At 44.8% G+C, this 25,099-nt stretch overlaps 1 protein-coding gene across 3 annotated transcripts; it reads left to right on the forward strand.

Moving 5' to 3' along the window:
- Positions 1-1,141: 1,141 nt before the first annotated feature.
- Positions 1,142-19,849, forward strand: pdgfab (platelet-derived growth factor alpha polypeptide b). 3 transcript variants are annotated; one of them, XR_010167680.1, is made up of 7 exons: positions 1,142-1,759; positions 3,014-3,110; positions 7,371-7,505; positions 8,743-8,933; positions 17,296-17,422; positions 18,009-18,133; positions 18,774-19,849. XR_010167680.1 is itself a non-coding variant. In XM_063904519.1 (6 exons), exons 1-6 carry the CDS (start codon positions 1,697-1,699, stop codon positions 18,785-18,787), a joined length of 627 nt encoding a protein of 208 aa, XP_063760589.1. In that variant the 5' UTR covers positions 1,142-1,696; the 3' UTR covers positions 18,788-19,849. The 3 variants fall into 3 exon arrangements, 1 of the variants encoding a protein (XP_063760589.1); XR_010167681.1 differs by having other exon boundaries at positions 8,746-8,933; XM_063904519.1 differs by lacking the exon at positions 18,009-18,133.
- The last annotated feature ends 5,250 nt before the right edge of the window (positions 19,850-25,099 follow it).

The following is a 25,099-nucleotide window of genomic DNA, read 5'->3' on the forward strand; positions in this document are numbered from 1 at the left end:
AATTGTTTTTAAAATATAACATTCATTTGACAGCACTGGTACCATCCTAAAATGAACTTCACAGGCATATTAAAATAGTTACATTAATTACTCCACCAGCTGCTGGTGTATTTTCTGCATGCAGTGTTTCCATCCACAGCAGCCTCAGGCTGGCCTTGTGCTATGTGATCGAGTTGAATGGACAAGGTGGCGGGCAGACCACCTGGTCGCTGACCTATGGCTCCCTGCTGATTATCACCTGTGGCTGATAATGTGCGTGCGCACTGTCTCTGTCTGAGTCTCTGCCTGAGTCTCTGCTCCTGTTGGTATGTCTCGTTTATCAGGCCCTCAGGCTTCCCTCCCAGACCTCCCAGCACAGCACAGCCTCCAGCTTCCTCACAACAAGTTAAGACCAGAGTGTTGTTAACCTGCTGTTAAATAGTAATTTGCTGTGTCCCAAAATCGTGCCCACACACATGGCCGTTGAGTGGTTATCACCAATTTTATAATCCATTCAGTTTCAGACATGTTTACATATTTCCTTTTAAGTAGTTAATGTACATACATGGGTTATTCTGCCTTAAACTACAAGGCACAAAGAGAGCCTGAGTTACTATCAAATCATGAGTCATCCCATCATCACTTCCATGATAAAGATCATCATTGTTTTAGATATTTTGGTTATTTTTTCCAAATGTGATTACATCCAGAAAATAACCATGATTTACAGTAATACAAATGTATTATCTGCCCCAATTTGTTATTCAATCAAAGCTATGAAAACAGTGTCACATCCTCATCAGCATCCTCATCTTTTTTGTCTTATTTTGCCCATAATCATTGGCCACTTTGGCATCCTCTCCAATCAGTGATAATTAATATTAGTTAACCTGCTAAAAGACACACACACACACACACACACACACACACACACACACACACACACACACACACACACACACACACACACACACACACACACACACAGGCTGAGGGGGGATGGTGACATGCTCTTGAGTCTTAAGTCATCCACCCAGCCAACCAGCTCCCCTCGCTGAATAGACGCAGGATCGCAGAAACGCAAGGGGAGGCGCAACGGGCACGGAGCTGCTGGCTCTCTATATCCAGCGGCTCAGAGGCGCTCTGTCTCCATTCACTTCAGAGTCCTACACACTCAAGGACCTGTGCAGACTGCTGCAAGACACGCTCTGAATAGCAGCACTACACGGACAACTTTCTCCCTTGTGGTTTTCCAAGAGGATTTGCTCGTTTGGATTATATTCTTCTAGGACTATTAAACGCTAGCATAGAAAAAGTCGTTTTATAAATTATAACAGCTGCGCGTCTTGTTTAATATTTCAGTGAATTGGACTTAAGTTTTAAGCCTGTTTTGTAGAGGGTGAAGGACAAGTGCAATGCGCTCCAGACTTGTCTCTTGGGATTGTCCCACTTTCGCCTGAGGAGCTATGTCGAGCTGCCGCACTGATCTTGTTCAAGAGGACGCAGTCCAATGTGAATAACAAGAGCCAACTTCCAGCCTCTTCAGCTTTTTCACAGCTTCAAGCAAGTGCAGCACGGAGTCTGACTGAGCCCGCTGACACCCCGATTTCTGTCCCCGAGGGGATGGTTGTGGATCCTGTGGGGCCAGGAGCGATTCTGCGGCTCCTACAGAATAGCACATTTTTCTTGTTCGTGGTTAGATCTAAATTACAGGGAGATGAGACCCGCACTTTGTTACTTCCTGCTGTGGACGACGTACCTGCTGCTGGCCAGCTCTGAGGTAAAGTTAGCAGGAGTCAGAGAGGTGCGGGGCCGGATAGTCTGAGTTTCTGATCCCTGATCACACACAGTGGTACGGGGTTTTATTCCCGGGAGGGTTTAAAGTTCCAACAGAGCGTGCAATTTAACAACCGCTACACACCATGCCACAACTCGATGTCCAGAGAAGGAAACTCCTGAACAAAAAGTTTTGGTCGCAATCCTGTGTATTAATGACAGGATTATGAGCCTTCACACAGCATTTCCTAATTTAATGAGCCTGTTACCGTTTCAAAGTATTTTCCAAGGTAATGAAAGGGTAGTTTAGACTAAGAGGCTATTATAAGAACAGTGTTATATATTAATATATTTTTCGAGGACATGATGGTCAGAAAACGCGCCTTTGAGAACAAAATCGCTCCTGCACTTGGAGGCATATCGCAGTTATTTTTGGCTTTTCTGCCAAATCTGTTTGTAGCCTGAGCCAACTGGGCAAACGTTTTGGTTGGGCTAAGCGCCTTCATGGGAACCGCTCCGGGCGATATAAATAGCCACTGTTCCTGTAAGGCTGAGCGGTTTGCTAAACTTGAGGTGCTTGTAAGACCGCAACAAGTGCAAAAGTAGCGAGCTGCTGTTCACACGGCAGACGTCGCCCCGATCCGTATATCATTTACAATTGCTTAAAAATCAGATGAATTAATGTAGCTTACTTATCTGAATGGAACAGCATTGCTATAACAGTAAGTCAAGTCGTCTTGGGGATTGATCCCTTTAGAGTTCGTCATACACGTTTTAATACAGCATCCAATTAATGATCAAAGCTGGAGATATATTAAACACGTTTAAATTTACATGACATGCAGAGCAATGGTAATTTTGAATGGATAAAGTACAGGGATATAGCACTTATACTAGGCTGATCTGGGTGCCAAAGTAAAGATAAAATACTAATTAAAAATTGCTAACATACAGTATATCCCCCAGCCATACAGCTAAGCTCATTTCAAAAGCATAGTCTAATTAACCTAAATTGAACGGTTTCTGAGGGGGGTTAGGCGCCACTCTCTCTCCGTGTGTATTATTGGGTTAGATCTGCTCGTAGTAGTTGGCACATCGTTGCAATGTTGTTCTAGCAGTGATCTTTCTGGTGGTTGTCTAAACCCAGTACGTTTACTTATACAGGCAAACAATTCCACAAACGTTTTGCCACTGACCCGAGACATCTCTAACTTTCATCTCTTGTTTATTTTTTCTGCCCCGTCTCCGTCCCCTATAGGAAGTGGAGTTTCCCCAGGAGCTGATAGACAGACTGTCCCACAGTGAAATCCACAGCATCAGCGACCTCCAGCGGCTACTGGACATTGAATCCGTAGGTAAATTCTGCCTCTTGATACTTTGATCAACCGAACCGAGTTATTTTTTAAAATCCTGACGCCTTAGATGTGGTTCACATGTGACACTGCTATTGTTGATGTGACAACACACACTGAAGGGCAGCACTAAAAACAGCTGCACCATGATCAAATAAGCGGTAGGCTATGCCTGTATAATCATAATCTGTTGTTGAATAACTTTTTAAAGATAGCCTTCTTTGTAGTACACTTTAATACTCCCTGGTATGGGGACTTTCCATATATAGTTGCCCTAGTTAGGCAACATGTTCTAAGACTTATGCCAAATGACTATTACATAAATGTAGACAAAGGTCGAATCTAAAATAATAAAGACTGGAAATTCTTGAGCCTTTGTGGCTTTTTCAAAATCTATGCATTGAACATTGGCAGGCTGGGTGGACAGGTGAATAATGTGTAATGATTAATCATTAAATCCACCGATATGCTGTTAACATTAATGGATCCACCTGTGCCTAACAGCTGAAATACAGTAGGTAGGAGCAAATCTGTGAGTGACATTTGATTAAGAAGTATACTTCCAATACTGGACGTTTAGTGAATAAAAAAACAGGAATACTTGTTGTTTTGGGATATTCTGCTATGTACATTCATTATGCAATCAGTAAAGTTAAAACTCCTGATTTAAGCTCCCAGGTGCAGCCCTGGCGTGCGTGACAAAGCAATAACTGCAATAGGTGCGTCTACTGTACTCATGTGACCAAGATGGACTTTCACTGTCAAGCATTTTAATGCCTATTCTTCAGCTGCTGCAATAAACTTGCTTTAGAGCAGCCAGACTACCACATATGTTGCCCTGTAAACAGAGACAGCGGCTTGCAGGTCAGGCGGGTTTCTCTAGCTTCAGGTTCTTGGAGGTGCTGCTTCATCTGTGGTGGGGGTCCGCTCTGTCTCAGGCTGTCTTAGATTAAGTTACAGGGTGCGCTGGAAGAAGCTGTTTGCGTTCACATGAGACTCTATTTACACAGGCTCTGGCCATATATCAAATTCAGGGCTCTCCCTAAAGATTTGTTGATGGAAATAGGTAATTACTAAATGTGCTTTAACTGTCCCAAATGATGTAAGCTACCTTACTGGTCATAGCTCATTAGTAGCCTCAACACTTAAATCCAGCAAAGGAACAGCCTTTCACTCAGGTATTCTCCTGTATAACCACCCTGTTGCTTTTTTGATGGACGATTCAATTAGGACAAGTAATAGCTTGTGTGTTTTAATATATTTAATTCACAATCAAACCGACCTGTACTCCTCAACAGTGATCACAGCACTTTGTGCTGAGCCCAGAATATATCCACAGCACCTCTAGCATGAGAAGAGGTGTTTATAATTGAATTAACATGTATTTCTTCAAACAGAGGAATGTTTTGCAGGGTAACAGTAGTAGGCTGATTATTATTACGAGGACATAAATCTGTCTGACGGCCAGCTTGGCGGCCCAGGCCAGCCCATTAAAAGACCTTTGACGCCAGCCTAAGGGGTATTTTCAGAGCTTTTGTTGCAGATGGCCAGGACAGTAAAGCTACCAGTATAGGCTGAACTGTACATGGTAGCATGTCAACTAGGGAAGCAGAAAGGAAAGGCTTACATGAGGTGTTGGTTTAAACCTTTGAACATTTGCACCTGGAGGAACTAACACAGGAAATCCTCAATTATTTTTGCTTTAGTGATTATCATATTATTTTCTCATTATCATATATTGCTGTCCCTGGAACAATTACTTTATATTTCAGCCTGTAAGGAAGTATACATGTCGGGAACACTGTTAAGGCCTGCAGGGCTTATCTCGCGGCTGTGTGTTTCATTTAGTGCTGCTTTGCTCAGTCATGCCTATATACGCACGTCCGGTGAGGATGGTGTCTGCAGCTTGACTGACAGATGAGATGACCCCACTGAAGTCTGCAGATGGCTGTCTGGCCCCTGAGGGGCTCCAGTCCTCACTTTTTCTCCTCTCTATCCCCATCTAACTCCTTCAGTGGCCTGCCTGCCCTTATCTCTATCAGTGAAGGACTTTGACAGAAAAGGGAACCTGACTCTTGGCATGGGGCAGAGATGGAGGAGGGGGAGGATTCTGGAGGTAGTGTAGTGCTTTACTTCACTCAGAAAGGCTACACGTTGTTGTGCATTCTCCTTTGTTTCTGACAATCTGGCACTGTGTTGACATCCGGTACAGTTGGCAGCATGTAACTGTTGACAATTAAGAAACGAGAAGGGGAAACAGAGTCAGAGAAATATGGAGGCTCTTATCACAAGACATCAACAACATGTTGGCTTGTTGTACAAGTCAAGGAAGAAATGAAGAGTGAAAGAGAGGAAGAGGAGTGAAGCAAGGCAGCCGAAGCCATCAGTAAAAGAACCGATTAATTGAAAGTCAGAAAAGCCTGATTCATGGCAAGAGATTCCTCGCTTTCTAGTCTCAGTTGACAACTTATAACTGCTAAGTCACCAGGAACCAACAGAGGAGCAAACCCCTCAGACTTTCTATTTATACCTCTCATTATTTGTCTTCCCTCTGATTTCCTTTTTTCCCCATGTTCCTCCTTTGAACGTTAAGAAAACACCCACAGAATGCTCCTTTTATTATGCTGAGAAAGGACTCTGCAGTCTATAAAGGACTTCTTTATACCCTCCCTTGCTTTCGCCTGTCAGCTCTGACACAACCTATCTCTGGGTGGTCAGTGGTGTGACACCCTCGCTCATTCCCATCCTCTTCTGACAGGGGGAGAAGAGAGGGATAGGTGTGGTGTAGAGAAAGGAGAGACAGTGGGAGTTTTGTCTGTGACCCGCAGTGTTAAAAGGTCGTCGGGTAGGAAAATCAGCCAGTCACAGTGAGTCTATCTGACTGTGCAGACAGTGTGAGTGTGTATTTGCACATTTATACAGTATGGTTATGTGTCTGTATACTGGCCTGACTGACTGATAGCTCTGCCATTTACTAAACACAAGGCCTCGATGTAGTCAACACTTCCTTTCTGGGGACCTTTGGTTCTGGGTCGCTGGCTGTCTGACTGACGGCACCACAGGCTAGTAGGAAAATTCCATCCACTCTCACTGAAGGGCAAACCTGGGACAAGAAGCCATCCTAAGCAAATAAACAACCAATCCCAGAGAGGGATCATGTATAGGTAGAGGAAATCCCTTCAGATGACTCTGGTCTGAGCACAAAGGAGCTGGATGAAGGGAATGTGTTTGCCTGTGTCTAAACTTTGTTGTGCTGGTGTACATTGGGTTTTAGTATGTTTTGAAGGGTAATCAGAATAGTTGTGAGTGTGTCTTTATGTTAAGTGTACAGGTGTAGGGTTGTGTCAGCCAGGTGGGTGGGTATGCTGTACCTACAGACAAGCAGACCCACCTACTTAGCAAACACTCTCAGACTCTGCTCTTTGGAAAAGGGCAGTGTGCTGCAAACATGCTTTATCGCTTTATAGCTGCTCTGGCACCTTCTGTGATTCACCTCATATTCTGGGTGGGGACCAAAACAAGCAAGCTTTATCAGATGACCAGGACTGTGAATAAGCTGAGCTGGCTATATTAGACTGGAGTTAGGGAGCCTTAAGGAGCTACCACTGTTGCATAACAAAACATGTACTTTTCCAAGCTGCTGAAAGATTGAAAAGCAAACATTTTTAGGTAAATGAGAGACACAAAACCACTAATTAGGTGCAGGCATAATGGCAGCTGAGTACCACCTGTCAAATGGCCACTTTAGTCCACTGTGTGTCAATGAAAGCCGGTTGTTTTTGAGGGAGCATGCTGACTCACCTGCGTCTACATACTTTATTCCTGCTGGGAAAGTTCAGTTAAATGAGTAAGTGAGGCTGACACACAAAGCTTGCAATAACATCCAGGTCTGTGTAATATGTGTCTCCTGCCCGTACCGTGTATACTCTGTACTGTTTACCTCAATTTTTGACATCATCATCAGCCGCAATGTTAGCCAGCAAGCACATTGAAAGGAAATCTATCCTTTCAGGGAATCAGAGCATGTGTTACATAAAACAATTCTCATTATAGTCATGTGACTAACCATAACATTTTAAGCTGTGTATGGGGTATATAAAACATCAATAATGGATTACATCCAGCCTTTCCGGTGAGGCCTGGCAAGCCACCCACCACAGTCAACACTGTTAAAGCTGCAGCAGTGATTAACAGGCTCATGGTGTTGTGTTTGCTTCCTCCTTGTGTGTCATCATTAATGTGGCTGCCTTTTGTTTTGACGAGGTGCGGGAAACAATGTTATCGAGGAGCCCAAGCACCACAAGCACCACAACCTCCACAAGAACTACTCCCGTCATCATGGTTACTACAATGACCTGAAGAACTCCCAGCTCCACAGCCGACGCAAGAGGAGCATCGGTAAGACTGAATGAATACTATATGCTTATCTGTGCCACTTTAGAGGTTGCGTCATGATTACATTTGGAATTGTATACATCACAACTTGGCACAACTTACTGCAGTGTCATAGTGCCCTAAAAATAACTTCTATGTCCCACCTGACGTTTGAGTTCCCAGGTGATTAAACCGATTACTTTACACTTAGATCAAACTACGCTTATAGTTAGTGGCTTTTATATGGCCTTTTTTGTGGATAAAAGAAACCCTAATGAAGACGTATACCCAGTATTTATGGCAATAAAGAAATCATGAGAAACCAGCCTGATGAGTGAGGTTGAAGAGGATGTCTGAAACGATGCCTTTTAATTGGCCAGAGGGTTGCAGATCTAAGACACACGCGACAGGAGAGAAATATATCCTTGAGCGTGGAAATTCCAGGCATTCAGGGCTCAAGTTGCAGCTCGCCTCGGCTCTCAGTCAGATTTCTTCATAAAACGCCACGCGGTACGATATGTGATCGAGGCGTGGAGAGAACCATGAGGTTTGCAGTGTGTGTTAGGACTGGCCGCGTGTGTTTCAAATCCCTCCCTGCAGTGCAGCATTTAAAGCAACGCAGGATAAAGTGGCTACTTGTATTTCATGTATGTACACCATATCATAAGTGTATGACACAGTATGCCATTTTGGCAGCTGTCCACAAAATCCCTCACGTTCTGTGCATGCACATATCATCTTTACGATATAATGGTATCTTACTGTACACTCTCTGTCACATCTTTAGGTTTGAGTGCCTGTCAGAGCATTAAATCTGAAATGAATGCTTACTGCCTTCCTCTTTTCACAACGACCAACAGGGTCAAAGGTCATTAATAGATTTCCCACTGGCGGACATAAAGGTTTTCTGGCCCAGTCACGCTGCATTAACCCCAGTGAGGGATCTGAACAAAGGAGCAGTTTCTTTCTGTCTCACAGACTTGATCCCAAAGCTCCTTAGTTGATATGAGATCAGCTTTTGGATAGCTTGTCTTCTTAACAGCCTTAAACGAGGTTGGGTGTGATCTGAAGTAAGACAAACAGCTCCCACATCAAGTGAGTCATCAAATAATGAGCAGTGAAGGAATGCATAAAGCAGCTGGGAGTAAAAAAGACAGATTATAACGATACATCAGTACGAGCATGCATTTGGAAAATGTGTCACCGAACAGTCATGCAGACCAAACGCTCTAACTCCTCCTTCTGCCTGTTTTCCTTCCAGCAGAGGAGGCGGTCCCGGCGGTGTGTAAGACGCGGACGGTGATCTACGAGATCCCCAGGAGTCAGGTGGATCCCACGTCTGCCAACTTCCTGATATGGCCATCCTGTGTGGAGGTGAAGCGCTGCACAGGCTGCTGCAACACAAGCAACATGCGCTGTCACCCTTCGCGCAAGCACCACCGCACCGTTAAGGTAAGAGACACACACACACACACACACACACACACACACACACACACACACACACACACACACACACACACACACACACACACACACACACACACACACACACACACTCACACACACACACACACACCAACAGGCGAGTTCATGCAAGCTTGTCATGCCTACATCCTTACAATCTCTCCACATACTGCATTGCAAAGTTAAACACAGTATCACAGACACCTCATTTATTTCAAAAACACACCCATTTTTACTCACAAATCTCCATTGCTTTCCCTCTCACCAGGTAAGTAAATCATTCGAGAGGTAAGGTTGGGTTAACCTGCCTTCTGTCACGCTCTTTTCCTCCCTCTTTCCTCCACTGAATCTCTTTATTTCAATCTACCCCTCTCCTCTGAGCCTCCTTGGCGAATACCCAAATGGTGTCCTCCTTACCTCCGCTGCCCCCTCCCTTCCCTCCTTCCATTACAGCCGATCACCACTCTCTCTCCTCATCACTCTATCCCATGTTTGGCGAGAAGCCAGAGCGGCTATGCCAGTAGGGAGAAAGAGAAGAAAAGACAGGGGACAGGAAGGGAGGGTTGTTAGCACCTTCAGCCAGGACATCTGTTGGAAGGGTTGACCAGAAAGGGATGCTCCGTCTTAAGCTCCTTCCAGATATGAGAGAGACTTCAGTTTCCTATTCCTTGAGAATACCTGAGTGTCTTCATCTATTTCTCAGCCATTCCTCTGCCCACTGTTTGTTTGGCCATCTGTCTTTTCTGTAAGCAGAGAGCCCTGGAGGAGACAAGGTGACAAAGAGAAAGAGAGAGGGATTAAAGGGGGTAGCACTGTTCTCAAAGGCTTTTTGGCATCGGTAGCATGAAAACATGTCCTTCTGTTCAGGATCAGAAGAGACACCGTGGCTGGAGCTGAGTCATATTTCTGCTGTATTTACACTACAGACTGTGAGCCTGTGCACAGCTCCGTTTGGAGGTATGGGAGTTATGTGCTCTGTTTTGTAAGAGTAAGAGACAACCGGCGGATAAACAGGATAGCCTGGAACACTCTGGTTGTGTTTGTATTTCTCTTTGAGTCTATCTCTGGACTTATGTCCCTTTAATCATTGTGATCCATGGGCACCGGGACATCATGCAACGTCTTGAAGATGCCGCCTCAATATACCGGCAGAGTAATAAAACAAATACCAACCCTGCCTGCCTTCTGCCTCTTATCACATTGGCACAACTCACACAGATTTCAATATGGGAGGAATTTTCTTTTAATCTTTTAGTTGTATAGAGGCAGTAAGCCTGCATAGATGGCTATTGTAGGGCACAGACACTGACATCCAGGGCACAGGGTTTATGGTCAGAGATGCTGACTCACAGTGCACTAAGAGCTCTGATATACAGCACAACCTTGTGTGTCTGTCTGCATGCAAGCGTGTCTTTTTCTCCATCTGCTAGACAGTCAATAGGAGCTCTGTCTGCTATTACAGTGACTAGGATGGATGGAGAGACACTGATGACGCCGAACAAGGCACTATAAGGATCGTTTCAGCTCTTGTTGGAATGTTGTGTTCCATGCGACTTTGTCCGTGTCCCCCTCATGACACTGAGGACAAAATGAGCTCACAGACTTGAGAGGGTCCTTCAGGCTTGTTGGGCATGGGGGGGGCGATTTCCATGTGGTTCCAGCCGCAGGCAAGGGGGGGGCTGAGAGGCGTCCCTGGAAAGGTCATTGGTCAGGGCTCTCCCCCGGTCAGGAGACATTCATGACATTGTGTGAGAGAAACATTGTCTCAAGCCAAGTTTTTTTTCCCCTGTCTGTCCTCTCAGTGGTCTGAATAGGGGTTCAGTTTGTGCTTCTCCCTCCATTTATTAGAAAGCTAAAAATGGTGCCCGTCTACCCTCGGCCTGACTTGTTTTCCTTCTGCTGGCCAAGGATGGGAAAAGAACACATTCACTGTGTTTCTTTCCATCTCATGCCACTATGCATTTGTCCAAATGCACCTTTATTTATTTATTCCCCCTCTTCTGTTTCTCTCACTCTTTCCTTTTTTATGGACCCAAAAAAAAGAGAACGGGTCTGTGCAGGCCCTGTACTGTACAAGCCTGTCCTGTTCAGTGGCTGGGTAATAAAAAAAAATCAACTTTAAATAGGACTAGCCTGAGGGAGGAGAAGGGGCAGATCCTAAAGACACCATTTCTCTCTCATTTTATTCATTTACATTTCTATCAAACTTATTTTGGTCCAACACTTTCATGGGTCTGTATATAAAACTTCATTTGCATGTGGCATTTACATTGTTGCTTGTGTATATTCCGCATGTTTTACCATGGGAAAGTCACAGTAACTAAGAATGGGGTAAAGATAAAAGCCATTTATAGCAGGTTTGGTACTCATCAACGTTAAGTGGAGAGTTAACGATGGAAGGAGAGACGGAAAGTTGGGGAAACAGAGCGGAGAGTTAAACAGAATTCTTAATGAGTTTTTGTGAATTCAGACTCTATCATCCCAGCATTCCTTTAACTACTCCTTCAACCCCATCCCACCTCCTTTTGCACTTTCAATGACACCATATTCACTCCCTCAATCGCAGCATCTTGGCGCAGCATCTTGGCGTAGCATCTTGGCGCAGCATCTTTCTTCTCATTTCTCTTTTTATCTTGGTGTTCTGTCTTTGAAGGCTTAGAAGCATTTTGGCCATTTTGCCAGTGTTTCTGTATCTTAGTGTTAAAATCTAGAAAAGACATGAAAATAGACAGCACAGTTGGCATAATATTGGTGTTTTGGTGACACAAGACAACCTCTCTAAACTCCCTTTTTCTCTGTTGGTTGTTAATCGTTCATCTCCCTTCTCTCATTGTCTTTTAATCAACCCCTTCTCCTGTATTACTTGTTCTTCCTCTTCACATCTTCCTGTCTGCTAACACCTACAGCTGTGTCTAGCATTTCAGGCGTTTTTTGCCAAGACTTGCTAAACGAACACACTCCTAAAACAACATGTGATTTTGGAAAGGCAGGACTTAAGAGGCTAGTATACACGGTGTTTCTGTGATAAAATGAAAGTTAGCAGCAACATTTGACGTGCCTGTGGATTCTTTTGCACATTATTCCTTGTGTGTATGGATGTGTATGAGTCTCCGTGTGTGATTCTTAATGCCTCTCTGTTTTTTCTTCCTATGGGGCTGATCAAACAGCCCATGACACAGGAAGAGAATGGAGCTGTCACTCATCCTCTCACTCATTAACTCTTAAGGCTTCTGCAGTACATTTGGTCTCTCGGTTCATTGTATCCTTCCTCATTCACAAACCCTCATGTGCAGACATAGAAGCTACCCCATTTCATATTTGTGATTACATTTCAGGAAATCCTTTCTTGTGTTTTCTGCTGCACAAAATTCACAGGAGGTCAGATTTTAGTTACAAGGATGTCAGGAGAGTTCTTGACCATATGGAAAATGAAAAGAAAGATAGGAGAGAAAGCAAAAATGAAATGTTAATTACACACCTGACTCCTAAAAACTAAGTGGAAAAAGCACTGTTAAAGTGTTTTTGTTGTAAATGGCATGTAGATGTTCTAATTAGATGTTCTAATTGACCAAATCAGGGAAAAAGCCAGACATGAGAACTAACCCTTTTCATTGGCTTTATGCTGCACCCTAAATCTAATCAGTATGGCATCATTTGACAACAATAATATGCAGTTTATTTCTTTTGGTTTAGCTACTGGAAACTTTTGATGGTCATTGAAGCAAATGTACAAGTATTTTCAGAGGTCAGCGAAGGTCACGAGTGCACATCTGTGTAAACCCAAGAAGGAGATTGTGTGTGTGCGTGTTTGTGAGAGAGTGTTCTCTATGTTATGTTATGGTACGTAAACTGGCCCACCGCAGTGCGGGGACAAGACCATTTGTGTGAAGCGGCAGCAAGAGGAAGACGGGCCGCAGAGTAATGAAGTGTTGATGGCTGCTGGATCAAAGTGGAGGCTGACAGAGGCCAGGCGGATATAGCCACAGTGCTGAGTGTGGGGGTCCACACATCTCCCTGCACTGGCCCTGGCCCCGACCCCATCACACACACACACACACACACACACACACACACACACACACACACACACACACACACACACACACACACACACACACACACACACTGACAGTTACCTCAGCGACAGTGGGTCAGGTCCGGGTGTTGGGGGAAGCAGTAGCTGTAGCCCTGCGGTTGTGTGGGACCCTGACTTACGGGGTGTTTCATAAATAAAAGACAGTGTGACGGTGATACAGTGAGCATGATTTATGATCATCTGAGGGGTCCTGTGGATTACGTGAGTGGGGGTTATATGGGAATGAAGGGGGCCCCCTGTTTGAAGTCTTTTGCAGCTGTGAATTATTTTCCCTTTGATTCACTCAGCTTTTCTACTAGATGAAGCAGGGTGAGTGAGTTTGTATGTGTGTGTACATAAATGTGTGTGTGTGGTGTACATGGCGGGGGTTGCCGGGCGGGTCAGAGACCATGGGAGCGTCCCGACTAAGCCAGAAATTGGAGAGTTTGGCTTCTGCCACACCGGCTGGAATTTATCAGCTTTAGCAGGAAAAGTAGCAGCCTTATTTTAATCATATTTTACTTCATTTCTGTATTTTCCTTCACTCCTCCTCTCCTGTCCTCCCTTTCGCTCTTCCCCTCTGACTTCATCCTCCCTCTCCACCTCTTTTCTCCGCTCAGTCTCGGAGTCTGATTGTCTGTTATGTGAAATAGTTGTTCACTCCCTCTTCAACAGAGTCATCTCCCACTCTCTAATTTTACCCTTCTGTCAGTCTTTGACATATAATGTAACGTTTTTGCTCTCTTTCATTAAACTCCTATTTACTCTAATATGTGCTCAGAGTAACGTCTGTCTCATCTGCAATTTTTCTATAAACTCATCCTGAAAATTAGATGGGAAGATTATACACCTTTTGGCTCTTTGATATTTGATATTTCTTGATGGTTCTTTTGGTCTCTGAGGGGAAGGGAAGCACACGATGTGGTCAGAGCAAGATAGATGGCTCACATCCCGCGATACATTACAGAGAGAGGTGGGAGAGAGTGGTTCCATGAAGTGTCTTTATGGGATTGCAGGCAAGTGCGTGATGTGATAAATGATCTCCTTGCTTCCTCTCCTCTCCACACACAGCCTGTGATAACCCCGTCCACGCTGGTGTGTTTGTGTTGGGGGGGTTGAATCAGAGGGCAGCAGCAGTTTTCCTCGGCTGTCTGATGTTCAGTCTGGGGTTTATTCTTTCTCGCTCTGCAGATCCTCCTGCCTTCTTCTGAGTGTCATTTAGTCTCTTTTTGATTTCAGTCAGACATACAGAAAGTTTCTTTATGTTCCTCAAACTTGCTCAAAGTTGTAACATCTCAACAAAAGCTCCTTGTTTGCGGGGCACAGGCTCTTAGTGCTCCTGATAAATGAAATGCCACCCCACTCTACCTCATTGTACCCCTGCACTCTCCATTAACACACATACATTCTTATTTATTTTTGCCTGTTCCTGTTCATGAAGGCCTGCGGTGCACATCCACAACCCTGTTGTGTTTTCCTTGGAAAGTCAGAGGAAAACGTTCCCCTCCATCATGCTCTCATCAGTGCTTGGTGCTAAGGGAATTCCCAATTAGCCCGATTGGGACAATCGGCTCCACACCGAGTGCCGCGTAGACACTGAGCACAAACCAAAGGGAGTGCACCTTCCCGAGCCCCCTGCCTCACCCCAATCCTCTGGATCGGATATCATTCGGGGGGGCTCTTTCTCAGGGCCCCAGATTTCTAGGGAGTTAAGTTTGGTTTGATTTATACAAAGAGAATGTGGGGCCCCTTGTCGTCGCATGGGGTCTCTTTCTGATGTATTTTCGAAGTCATTGACTCTGCAGAGGATAGGAAGCCAGTGTTCTGCCTGTGTGGGGGAAAAGTGGCTCTAAATGGAGTAAGGGTGAATTAAATATGGATGTAAAGTGGAAAAATGTAAAGAGTTAAGACCACCATGTAGCGTCAACATTTACTCCTAACACAGGAAACAGAATAGAAAGAGAAAGAGAGAGTGTTGACAAAGTGGGCAGAGCAGTATTATAGCACAGTTATACATATTCAGGAGAGTGTGTGTGTCCTGCAGGGAGTGTTTTTAACCCTGCTGTGTGAGGGGCAAAGAGACAAGCCTTCCACTGGGCCTCTCATCAAGGGGGCCCATCGCTTTATCCGTCTGTCAATAGCTGTTTGTTTGGCCAGAAGAGTTTGGGTATGCGTGTGTGTGTTAGTCATTAGGATCAGCCTCAGTAGTAAGTGTCAGACATTGCTGAGTCTTTCAGCTTCTCGCTGGCTGCTACTGAACCCCCCTCACAGATTCCCGAAACCTGTGACAGTGGAGTCGTCCCAAGAGACAGATGCGTGTTTCATCTCAGAGTCAAAGCATTTGACTAAATATTAGATTAAGTGGTTGTCTGGGATTTTCTTGGGAATTATTGTCATTCTGTGATACTGTCTGCACATTTGGTAGACAACATTAAACATTTGATAGCTTCTCTGTCTATCCTGTCAGCTTTAGTGTAATAAAGTTCCTGAGTTAGCAGGCCAGAAACTAAATGTTAATAGGTAACACATGAATGTCATCTAATGCTAGTCATGATCATGGTCAGTCCTCCCCCTTCCTTAAATAGCTCCCTCTGTTTGCACAAAAACACACACACACACACACACACACACACACACACACACACACACACACACACACACACACACACACACACACACACACACACACACACACACACACACACACACACACACACACACACACACACACACACTTTTTCCTAATGAGAGTGATGATCCACCTTCCTGCACACAGTTCCTGCATGCTCTCCCTCCCTCTCACTCTTTCTCTCTCTGTCAGGTCCCGATAGCAGCAACCCAGACACCATTGTCCTCTGTTTGCTCACTGCATACCTACTCTGCTTGCTTACCCTCTTTTATATTCCCTCTCTTTTTTCTCTTCTGCCCTTGGAAAGAAACAGTTGCAACGGAGCGGCTGGTGAAACCCCCGGGTCCCTGATTTCAGTTTTAGACTCCCCAGATGACCCTCCAGCCTTAGTAACAGCGCTGACATGAGGCAGCTCTAGCTGTGCGAATGTCAACAATATACTTTGTTTTATCAGACAGGGATTGGTATGTTCGTTTGTCTGCATGACTAATTCACCACTGAGAGCCAACCTTGGCGGTGTGCCATCACAGGATGGAGGAAGAAAGCCTCTCATCAGTTTTGGCCCCCATCTGTTCATGTGTGAGCCTCATGCTGTCTGCAAAATCGTGTTGTTCATAACACCAGAGAGCGCTGGGAGATTGTCGGCCAATATCCTCTCTCGTGCAGCGACCAGGAAGATGGGTGAAGCAGGGGATATTGTTTCCATGTGGCCCCCAGGCCCTCAGTGGTGGATGGGAAGGTTACCTGCCCTTGGCACTCACATCAGAGAGGGAAAGCATGTAGCCACCTCCCCTGAGTTACACAACAAGATCATCATAACCTCCACGCAACCTTCCCTATTCAGCTTTCATCTAAGCTTTAATCAACATAGCCTATTCAAAACCCTCCGAGGATTGGTCCTTTTCATTACTAGATATTGGGTGGGAAGTGGAGGTCAGCCCTGTTGTGTTAAACTGCGAGGGTGTTAGCTGGACTGAAGGATAGGAATTCCTGCATTGCTTTTGTGTTTGTTAGATTCAAAGGGCTGCTTTCTGGGGTTCTACCGCTTAGATTAAACCATGTAAGCTATATTTCTTGCAAGCACATGTTGAGCAACACTTTCCCTAGCCCATGAGAAGTATCAATGTGGTTTAAAACTAGCATACATGTCGGAACACGGCGAGGGAGTTTAGGTGTGTGTCTGTCTGGATGTGGATGCTCCAGGCCTGGAGCATGGGGGGATCTCCCAGCCTCTCTTCTCCTGCCAGGGTAAACCTTCCCTGGGCCTTAGGGCGTATACTACTCCCCCCTACCCTCCACATCTCCTCTCCCATTGTTTGAACTTGCTTGGACAGGGTCATACACTCCATTCAGTATTTACACACCTGATCAACAGCACATACAGCACAGCGAGCAGAACCCAATGCTTCAGTCCCTTAGGAATGCTGCCGTCACACTTCAAACACGACAAGGCGAAGCGACGGCTGGTGTTTTTTATGAATCGGTTAATGAAAGAGTCATCAGTCACAGTGCTACGCCTCTCGATGTTAGCGAATGGGCTAAGAGTATGTGCATTCATTGATGATGCACACACGCACAGCAAAAAGTTATGATGGTGGTGGAGATGGCTCTGTAGCTAACCGTATCCCCCTTCCTCCCTACAGGTAGCAAAAGTGGAGTACGTGAGGAGGAAACCCAAACTGAAAGAGGTCTTTGTGCGGTTAGAAGACCATCTGGAATGTGTGTGCACGTCACAACATCATGTTGTGGAGCACTCAGAAGCAGAAACAGGTAAATATGACCTTCAAAGTTATGATATTTCCTTGTTACGTAATTCCAAATAGTATCCAAAAAGAGAAAACTGAGCTGAGTTTGATGGCTGAGAACCCCCCTTCACCCCTATATCCTCATGCATCATTGTGCTTACCTGCCTTCCGCATGTCTGTCTGATGGTCTTTCTCTCCCTGTCTGGCTCTTTGGCTTTGCACTGGATGACCTTTTTCTTTGATAGTTCACAAGCAGACAGACACACCTGTGAACCGGCCTGCTATTGCAAAACCGTAAAGCTAGTGCGCGTGCCTTGTTAGACAAGGCTGTGTGTGTTTGTGTGTGTGCAAGTCTGTGTTTTAAGGGAGTCTGTCCAAAGGCTGCTTGCCATGACAGCAGGTTAATCTGCCAGTGCCTTGATCTGAAGCCTTTCTCTGCCTAGGAGATAAGCGCTGATGTGTGCTGATAAGGCATCTGAAGTATTTATAGTGTGTCATATCTTTGCACTCTCCTTCTGTCCCAGGGCTGTTGTGCCTCTCTGTATCATAAACCCTGCTTCTTGCTCTTAACCCTCCTTCCTATCCACCCTTCCCTGACTTTGTGTTTTCAGGCCACCGTAGGGCTAAAGGTAAAAAAAGGAAACCTAAAAAGCTAAGGCCCAGCAAGGATTTATTGGCAACATAATAAAGTTGCACTCAATACCCAAAGTCCACTGGAGAGCTGTGAAGTAAACAGGTAGGACTTTAGCACCAGAGAGTCCTCTCATCTTTTTGGCACTGCAATGACCCAATTAGGGCAATAGAGGGCCTGCCAATCACCTTCACCAATCACATCACAGCCAATCAGTGTGAGAAGAGGGAGGGCTAAAGGAGCACCATGCTCTGTGCCCAAATGCTGCATGCTGATTTTGTGTTGCCTGCTAAGCATGCCCACCCCAAACATGTTCTTTTTGTCACAGTGTTGTGCTTGCGTATGGTTGTGTGCACTCTTTTGGTTTTGTTATACAGTAACACCCACTGTATGCCATTGTTTGTTTCACTGTTTAAAGATCACTTTTGCTTTATTGTTTCTCCATCACCTTATCATAAAATTGTTCTTGCCCATCTCTCTGTCTATTAAACAAGATGATGACACATATTCACATATTTTGACTTGACAAAATGACGTCTGGTTTGATCACTGTCTTTGAAATTCGGAGGATCCTGATTCATAACATTGTGGGTTTTGTGTGTGTTGTGTCAGGTTGTTCAAAATGCATGAAACAATAATGCAAACGGGCACACCAGATATTTAAATTTGCTGTATTATCAGGATGAAACCGTTGTGTTGTGTGAAATTGTGGTACTAATGTCAGCTTTCTCTTTCTCTCTCACAGTGGACGTGAGGTGAGACAAATCAGAACAAGGGACTTCAGCGTAGGAGGGACCTAAATAGTGGATACCACAAACAGGACACCTGCTCTGTCCTTTTCCCCATTGCGATGCAACCTTTGTTTTAAAAAAACACATTTTTTTTCTGCTAAGACAACAGACTGAGAAAAAGACAACAGACAAAAAAAAACATACCAAAGGTGCTTTTTTAAAAACAGTAACCAGTGATGATGACTTCCTCTGTGGTACGCCACCTACCCGACAACTGAACCCTGCCGCTGATTAAGAGAGAAAGATGCTGTTGCCCGGGCAGGGCAGAAAGAGGCCGAAGGGAGATGATAAAAGGGATTTGTGTTGAACATTTGAGACTTTGTTTGAAGAAGACACACAACAGAAACGGCTATGAAACAGTTGGATCAAGCTTTCGTGGGAATATGGTGCACAGACTCCAAAACAGCGGTGGATGACCTCCAGCTGGGCAACAGTAAAGTGCCCTGCCCTGTTTAAATGACTTGTTTCATACACAGTAAGAACAAAACAGAGATATAGGAAGAAAAAAACATTGGAAGAAAGCAAGAGAGACCCATGGAGGTGTTTGTTTTTTCAAAAGACTCTATGGATTATCAAACATTTTTTAGTATTTGGATGTTGGCTCTGATTTAAGAGGAGATCTTCTCCGAGACGCTTGTGATCTGTGACTTTGCCCACACTGCTATGTACAGTTCAATTTGAAAAGGAAGATGCGCCGCTACTCACAAACTATTTATATGTCTGGCCGTTTGCCTTCTTTGTCTTCCAGTACAAAAGAAATAACAAAAATGATGTTTTAATGATTTTGAAGACATGAGAATTCTGTTGTCCGGTTTTATGTAACCATCAGTATCACAATCTCAACGTCATTTCGTTTTTTTAGTCAATGTTATTGTTGTCATCCATGTTTCTTATTATATTACAGTATATCTGAATGATGTCAAGTCTTGTAAATGGTTTGGATATATGTATGCAAGGAGGAGATGTGAGAGTCAGTACAGGAAGATGCTTTATTTTTGTTATGAAATACATTAAGCCTACTTATATCCGAGCAGGAATTATGCTTATTTCTTTTGTTGTGGTCGAATGCTTGTTTTTAATCCATTGGAAGAGATGCAAAAATGTGGGCAGGGGGTAAGATAGAAGTCTGAGAAAAGTCTGCCAGTGTTTGTTGCATCAGAGCTGTGAAGATACAGACACAAACGTGGCAATATGTTACAAGTGGCATTTCACCAACACACATTTAACTGTGTTCATGCCAATCACACAAAACATGTTGGAGCAACTCGTGTGCTCCTGAATTGTATACTAACCAATAATGAGTTGGAATAGACACAACTTTTTTTCTTAAGCCTACATTTCATCCATTACCTTCTGAACACTGATAAGAAAAGATTCCTGCCTGCTCTGCTTCACAACCACACATGTTTTTCACGCAAGAAGCAAAGTCCACCTTAAAGAGTGAATGAGCAAGAAAAGCAAAATGACAAGCGCATGAATGGGTTCCTTGTTTGGTTAAACTTTACTCCTCTGTTGACAGGAGAACAAATCTCAGATCGTTACACCCTGTGAAGGTACTCACACCTTATACCGCCACATACCATGGGGACAGATGATGATGAGTGCTCCGAAGCAGCTTGAAAACAGCACAGTGCTGACCTGAACCCGTGCCGCTATGGAACGAACAATTACTTCCCTAACAGTTCCTGTAACGGTGGCGAATGTGTAACCAGGGCCTAACACAGTACAACAACAACAACAACTGTCAGCCAGTGTTCGAATGAGGAAATGAAAGGCAAAGAGTGATTAGTGCAAGTCGAAAGATAAAAGTTTAAAAGAAAAATATGGCAGATCTCTCTCACTCACACACACACACACACACACACACACACACACACACACACACACACACACACACACACACACACACACACACACACACACACACACACACACACACACACACACACACACACACACACACACACACACAGCTCAACTAGCTATCAGTTTATTGGTGCTATATTTATAAGGCTGATGTTTCATCACATCTACATTACTGTGAGTTAGTGTTCTCAGTCAACAAGGGACTGCGCTTAAAGCTATTTGATTAAAGCAATTGCCCTTCCCCTATTTCTAAGCCTTCATTACTTTTCTTAAGGACTTCCCTTGAATAAAGACATAAATAATCATAATTTATATATTTATGTTTTCAACAATAAATATATTTCTGGCTAAGGAATTCTTCACTGAATGAGTCCCATAATTTGTGTGTGTTGTGTCTCAGGACGGTGAATACAATTAAAGGTTGGTAGAGAACAAAATGTCATGCAGCACAAATCACACAGACAGTTCAATGAACACAAAGTTAGGTTTTTGAAATAAGAATTAATTTTAAGCTGAACATTTTAGCAGAAGAAAGCGACCCCCCTGCTTCAAAAAATCCTTACCTGCGTTTTCATTTGCGACACACTTTGTAAAGCTTTTATCCAAATAATTATAATATTCAGAAATGTAAAACATATATAGATTATGTGAGTCAAAAAGAGTGAAATCCACATGTGTTGGTGCTGCAAGAGGCACGACAGAAGCTGGATGTGAAGGTGGCTTATACAGGAAATGTGAGCTTTTCTAGGCTTGAAGACTGAGCAGGAGCTGGGCTTTACTCCACGATCCACAAGCAGCAGACGGTAGGTGCTGGGGGCTTTATTACTTTTCCCTGAGCAGCTCACCCTAATCCCAGGGCTAAGGGACATGAAAGTCTCCCTCCTCTGAAGACAGGCAAAACATGAAAGAGAGAAAGGATCAGAGAGACAGCAGCTCTGCAAGCCACTGGAACAGGGGATCAAGTGAATAAAGTAAAGATAAAAGGAAGAGCAGAGGCCTGATTGATTTTATTGTTTTTTATCTGACATTCACAGCTTCATTCACAAGCTTGGGGAGGGGGGGGGGATTCAAGAGTCAGAACAGCGTGTGATAGATAGAATCGGAGGATGAAAACCTCTTTATTGTCACATACATGCACACAGCAGAGCACACACAGTGAAATTGGTCCTCTGCATTTAACCCATCCTAGTGCTAGGAGCAGTGGCAGCTATTGTGCAGTGCCCGGGGAGCAATGGGGAGGGGGGATTGGAGGTGTCCCGTGCCTTGCTCAAGGGCACCACAGCAGGGCCTAGGAGGTGAACTGGGACCTCTCCAAGTAGCAGCAGTAGTACCCTACGATTCCCAGTCCAAGCCCCTACTGACTGAGTCACTGCTGGACCAGTGTGCAGTGTATTGGTGAAAAGAGAGCAATATGTCACGGTGGGGAAAGAGGGAGGAGGAGTGCCGAGCACAGGAGAGAGGGGAGAGAATACCCTGAGGAGTGAGAGTGCAAGGGAAGGGGGGGGGGGAGAGAGAAAAGAGGGGATGAAGTGGACTCAGGATGTGGGTAATCGGCACCACAGCAAGAAGGGCCAGACAGGGCAGCACTAAGTGGACATGCTTTCATAAACAATGCCAGAGGGGGATGAGGGGCAGACAAGGTGTGAAGAGGGCTGCTGAATAGGCTATATGTGTGTGTGTGTGTGTGTGTGTGTGTGTGTGTGTGTGTGTGTGTGTGTGTGTGTGTGTGTGTGTGTGTGTGTGTGTGTGTGTGTGTGTGTGTGTGTGTGTGTGTGTGTGTGTGTGTGTGTGTGTGTGTGTGTGTGCAGATGAACAATACAAAGGAGGTCTCCCAGTGTGAAACATGGACCACTGGAATTTTGGGCTCTTGCGGAGGGCAAACTGTGATTTGACTACCCACAATGCCCAGGGTCAGGGTTCAGGGGTTGTAGGGGGTTGGTTTGCAAAGTGGCGGATGCATTGTAAAGCTTTAATTATCTCTTCCCATTTCCATGTTTACTGTAAATAAGTGCTACTTTTCTTATTGAATGCATTTGGTCCATCTGCCCTTGTATTGTTTCATCTTTCTGATTTGTATCAAACCTGACCTTATTGAAAGAAGTTGTTTGTTTGCAGCCTCAGTCCTGTCAGAACTCAACTACTTCCTTCCCAGATTACAGATCTCGTAACCTTTAGTGCTTTGCTTACACCCCTCTCTTCCCTCTCCCATCCTCCACTCCTCCACTTTCCTCTTTCCCTCTCTGTCACCCTGTTATGTTTCTCCTCTCTACCCCAACCTGTGGCCTCTGGGTTTTGAGGAAAGGCAGAGGACGCCTTTGAAGATGGCGACAGCCAAGTTTGTACGGGGCCACAGCCATGAATGCACGTCTTTGTCCACCTCTCTCTCACGTCTTTATATCCTGCCCCCACTACACTCCTCATCCTCGCTCTGCCCCCCACAAACTCACACGGACACGCTCATGCCCTCGCCGGGGCCCCTATTGCACAAATGACCCCGCTAATTATGTATTTAAGGTATTTGGCTCCTGTGAAAACAGCTTTGGGTTAGCGGTGGAGGTGGTTGGGGAGAGGGTGTGCAGGGACATGGGGTGGTCCATGGTCTCATGGCTATCATTACTGCCCAGCGTTTTATGTAAACACTGGATTAGGGCAGCGAGGGTTGATTGAGGCGAGAGGTGGAAGAGATGGTGGTGGGGTTTGGCACAGGGAAAGTGAAGCGGGTCGCTTGTCCTTCTGAGTCTCTGGTTTCACCCCTGGGTGGCAGTCCCTCAGAAACATTACTTTCATGTTTCACCTCACACAGGTAATGGTTTATTAGCAACCCAGGAGAGGTGATATAGCACATAAATACTCACTGATGTTCTCCAAATGATGTTCTACCTGCTTAGAAAATGAATCCCGAGTATGAATGCATGTTTCCAATAATTCCAGGTACATTTTAAGCTTTTACTTTCCACTGAACACACCATGATGCATGTTAAAGTTTGCCTCAATGCTCTGTGGGATTCTAGAAGAAGCAGGACGCCTCACTCATTCCTGATTTCCATCCCCAGTTTTTCCCATTAACGTTTCCCCTTGTTGTCTCTTTGTTAAAGTGCTATGTCACAGTACCATCACCTCTCTTGTGTCTGGGCCACAAGCTGTGAGCAACCCCTCAATGAAACAGCTCTGAAACCTAATCGTTTTGTTTCGGACCCCCAAGGGAAGGGGATCACTGATGCTTCTGATAGTGTTGAGATGGACAGCAGCCTGTTCGGCCTCTCAGCAGGTTCCCATACTGATATAGCAACCCTCCCGTCACTTCAGCACCAGCAACCTGCTTCTGCAACAGATATGATATGCTTTTACTTCATGTCATGAAGGTTATTCCCCTTTAAAGTACCGCAAATGTCAAGGAATCACATGATCCCATGTGGCCAACTGTTCACCACGAGTTGGCAAAAGCACACAGGTAACGGCACTAATCCATTCAACCCAATGCATACAAGGTTTAGTGGGAAGAATTAGTTTTCACTTCCTTAGTCAAATCCATCTGTGTCTCGTGCCAGTGTCGGTGGCAGTTGAAAGAAAGCAACCTGGAAATCCTCAGTAACGGTTCCATATGCACCAACTTGCATGTGACTGAATTAGTTTGGTTTCCAACAGGTCTGTTAAGATAGAGAGGGCATAGCCGAGGAGCTACTGAGAGTGAAGAGATCTCTGGAGCGAGATATGTTAAGGTTCTAATGGGAGCTGAAGTTTGTATGTGTTGTAATTACAAAGGGAGTTGCATGGAGTCATTGCCTCTACTGTATCTGTGTGTACAGGAGAAATGTGTGCATATTTTCCAATGGGAGCGCGGCTAGGGAAGCCAGTTTCCCTTTGCTCATCAAATGAATCAAAAGTCTACAATTATAAAGAAGGAGTTAGCAGTGTTTGGTCTGAGGGAAGAGCGGAAGAAAGCTTGGTATGTGTCACTGCTATTGAGGAATGAGGAGTGTGTGCATGTGTGTGTGTGTGTGTGTGTGTGTGTGTGTGTGTGTGTGTGTGTGTGTGTGTGTGTGTGTGTGTGTGTGTGTGTGTGTGTGTGTGTGTGTGTATGTGTGTGTGTGTGTGTGTGTGTGTGTGTGTGTGTATGTGTGTGCATGTTTGTGTGTGTCCGATTAAACGTGTGAGGTCGGGAGTAGCCGGGCCAGCCAACATTCTTGGGCAGCAGTATTATTAACTGTGGTGTAACCATTATCAGTGTTTACTTTGATCCAACCACCCTCAGAGGAGTGATGGACTCAGCTGAACCCTGCCTCTTTCTCCTTCTCCTCCCAGCAATCCTCATCTTTATCACCATAATGTTCAGGATGTTCTTCACCTCATCATGTTCAACACAGGGAGGTGGGCAATTGACCAAGTAATATATGTGTATGTGTGTGTGTGTGTG

This window comes from Eleginops maclovinus, chromosome 16 (assembly GCF_036324505.1).
Source record: "Eleginops maclovinus isolate JMC-PN-2008 ecotype Puerto Natales chromosome 16, JC_Emac_rtc_rv5, whole genome shotgun sequence".
NCBI classification, from domain to species: Eukaryota; Metazoa; Chordata; class Actinopteri; order Perciformes; family Eleginopidae; genus Eleginops; species Eleginops maclovinus.

What these genes read in the sequence shown, in the direction of transcription:
- pdgfab (XM_063904519.1), top strand. Translation starts at nt 1,697, where the DNA reads ATGAGACCCGCACTTTGTTACTTCCTGCTGTGGACGACGTACCTGCTG. An exon ending in ACTGGACATTGAATCCGTAG is followed by an intron (nt 3,111 to 7,370) that starts GTAAATTCTGCC and finishes TGTTTTGACGAG; the next exon opens with GTGCGGGAAACAATGTTATC. An exon ending in CCGACGCAAGAGGAGCATCG is followed by an intron (nt 7,506 to 8,742) that starts GTAAGACTGAAT and finishes TTTTCCTTCCAG; the next exon opens with CAGAGGAGGCGGTCCCGGCG.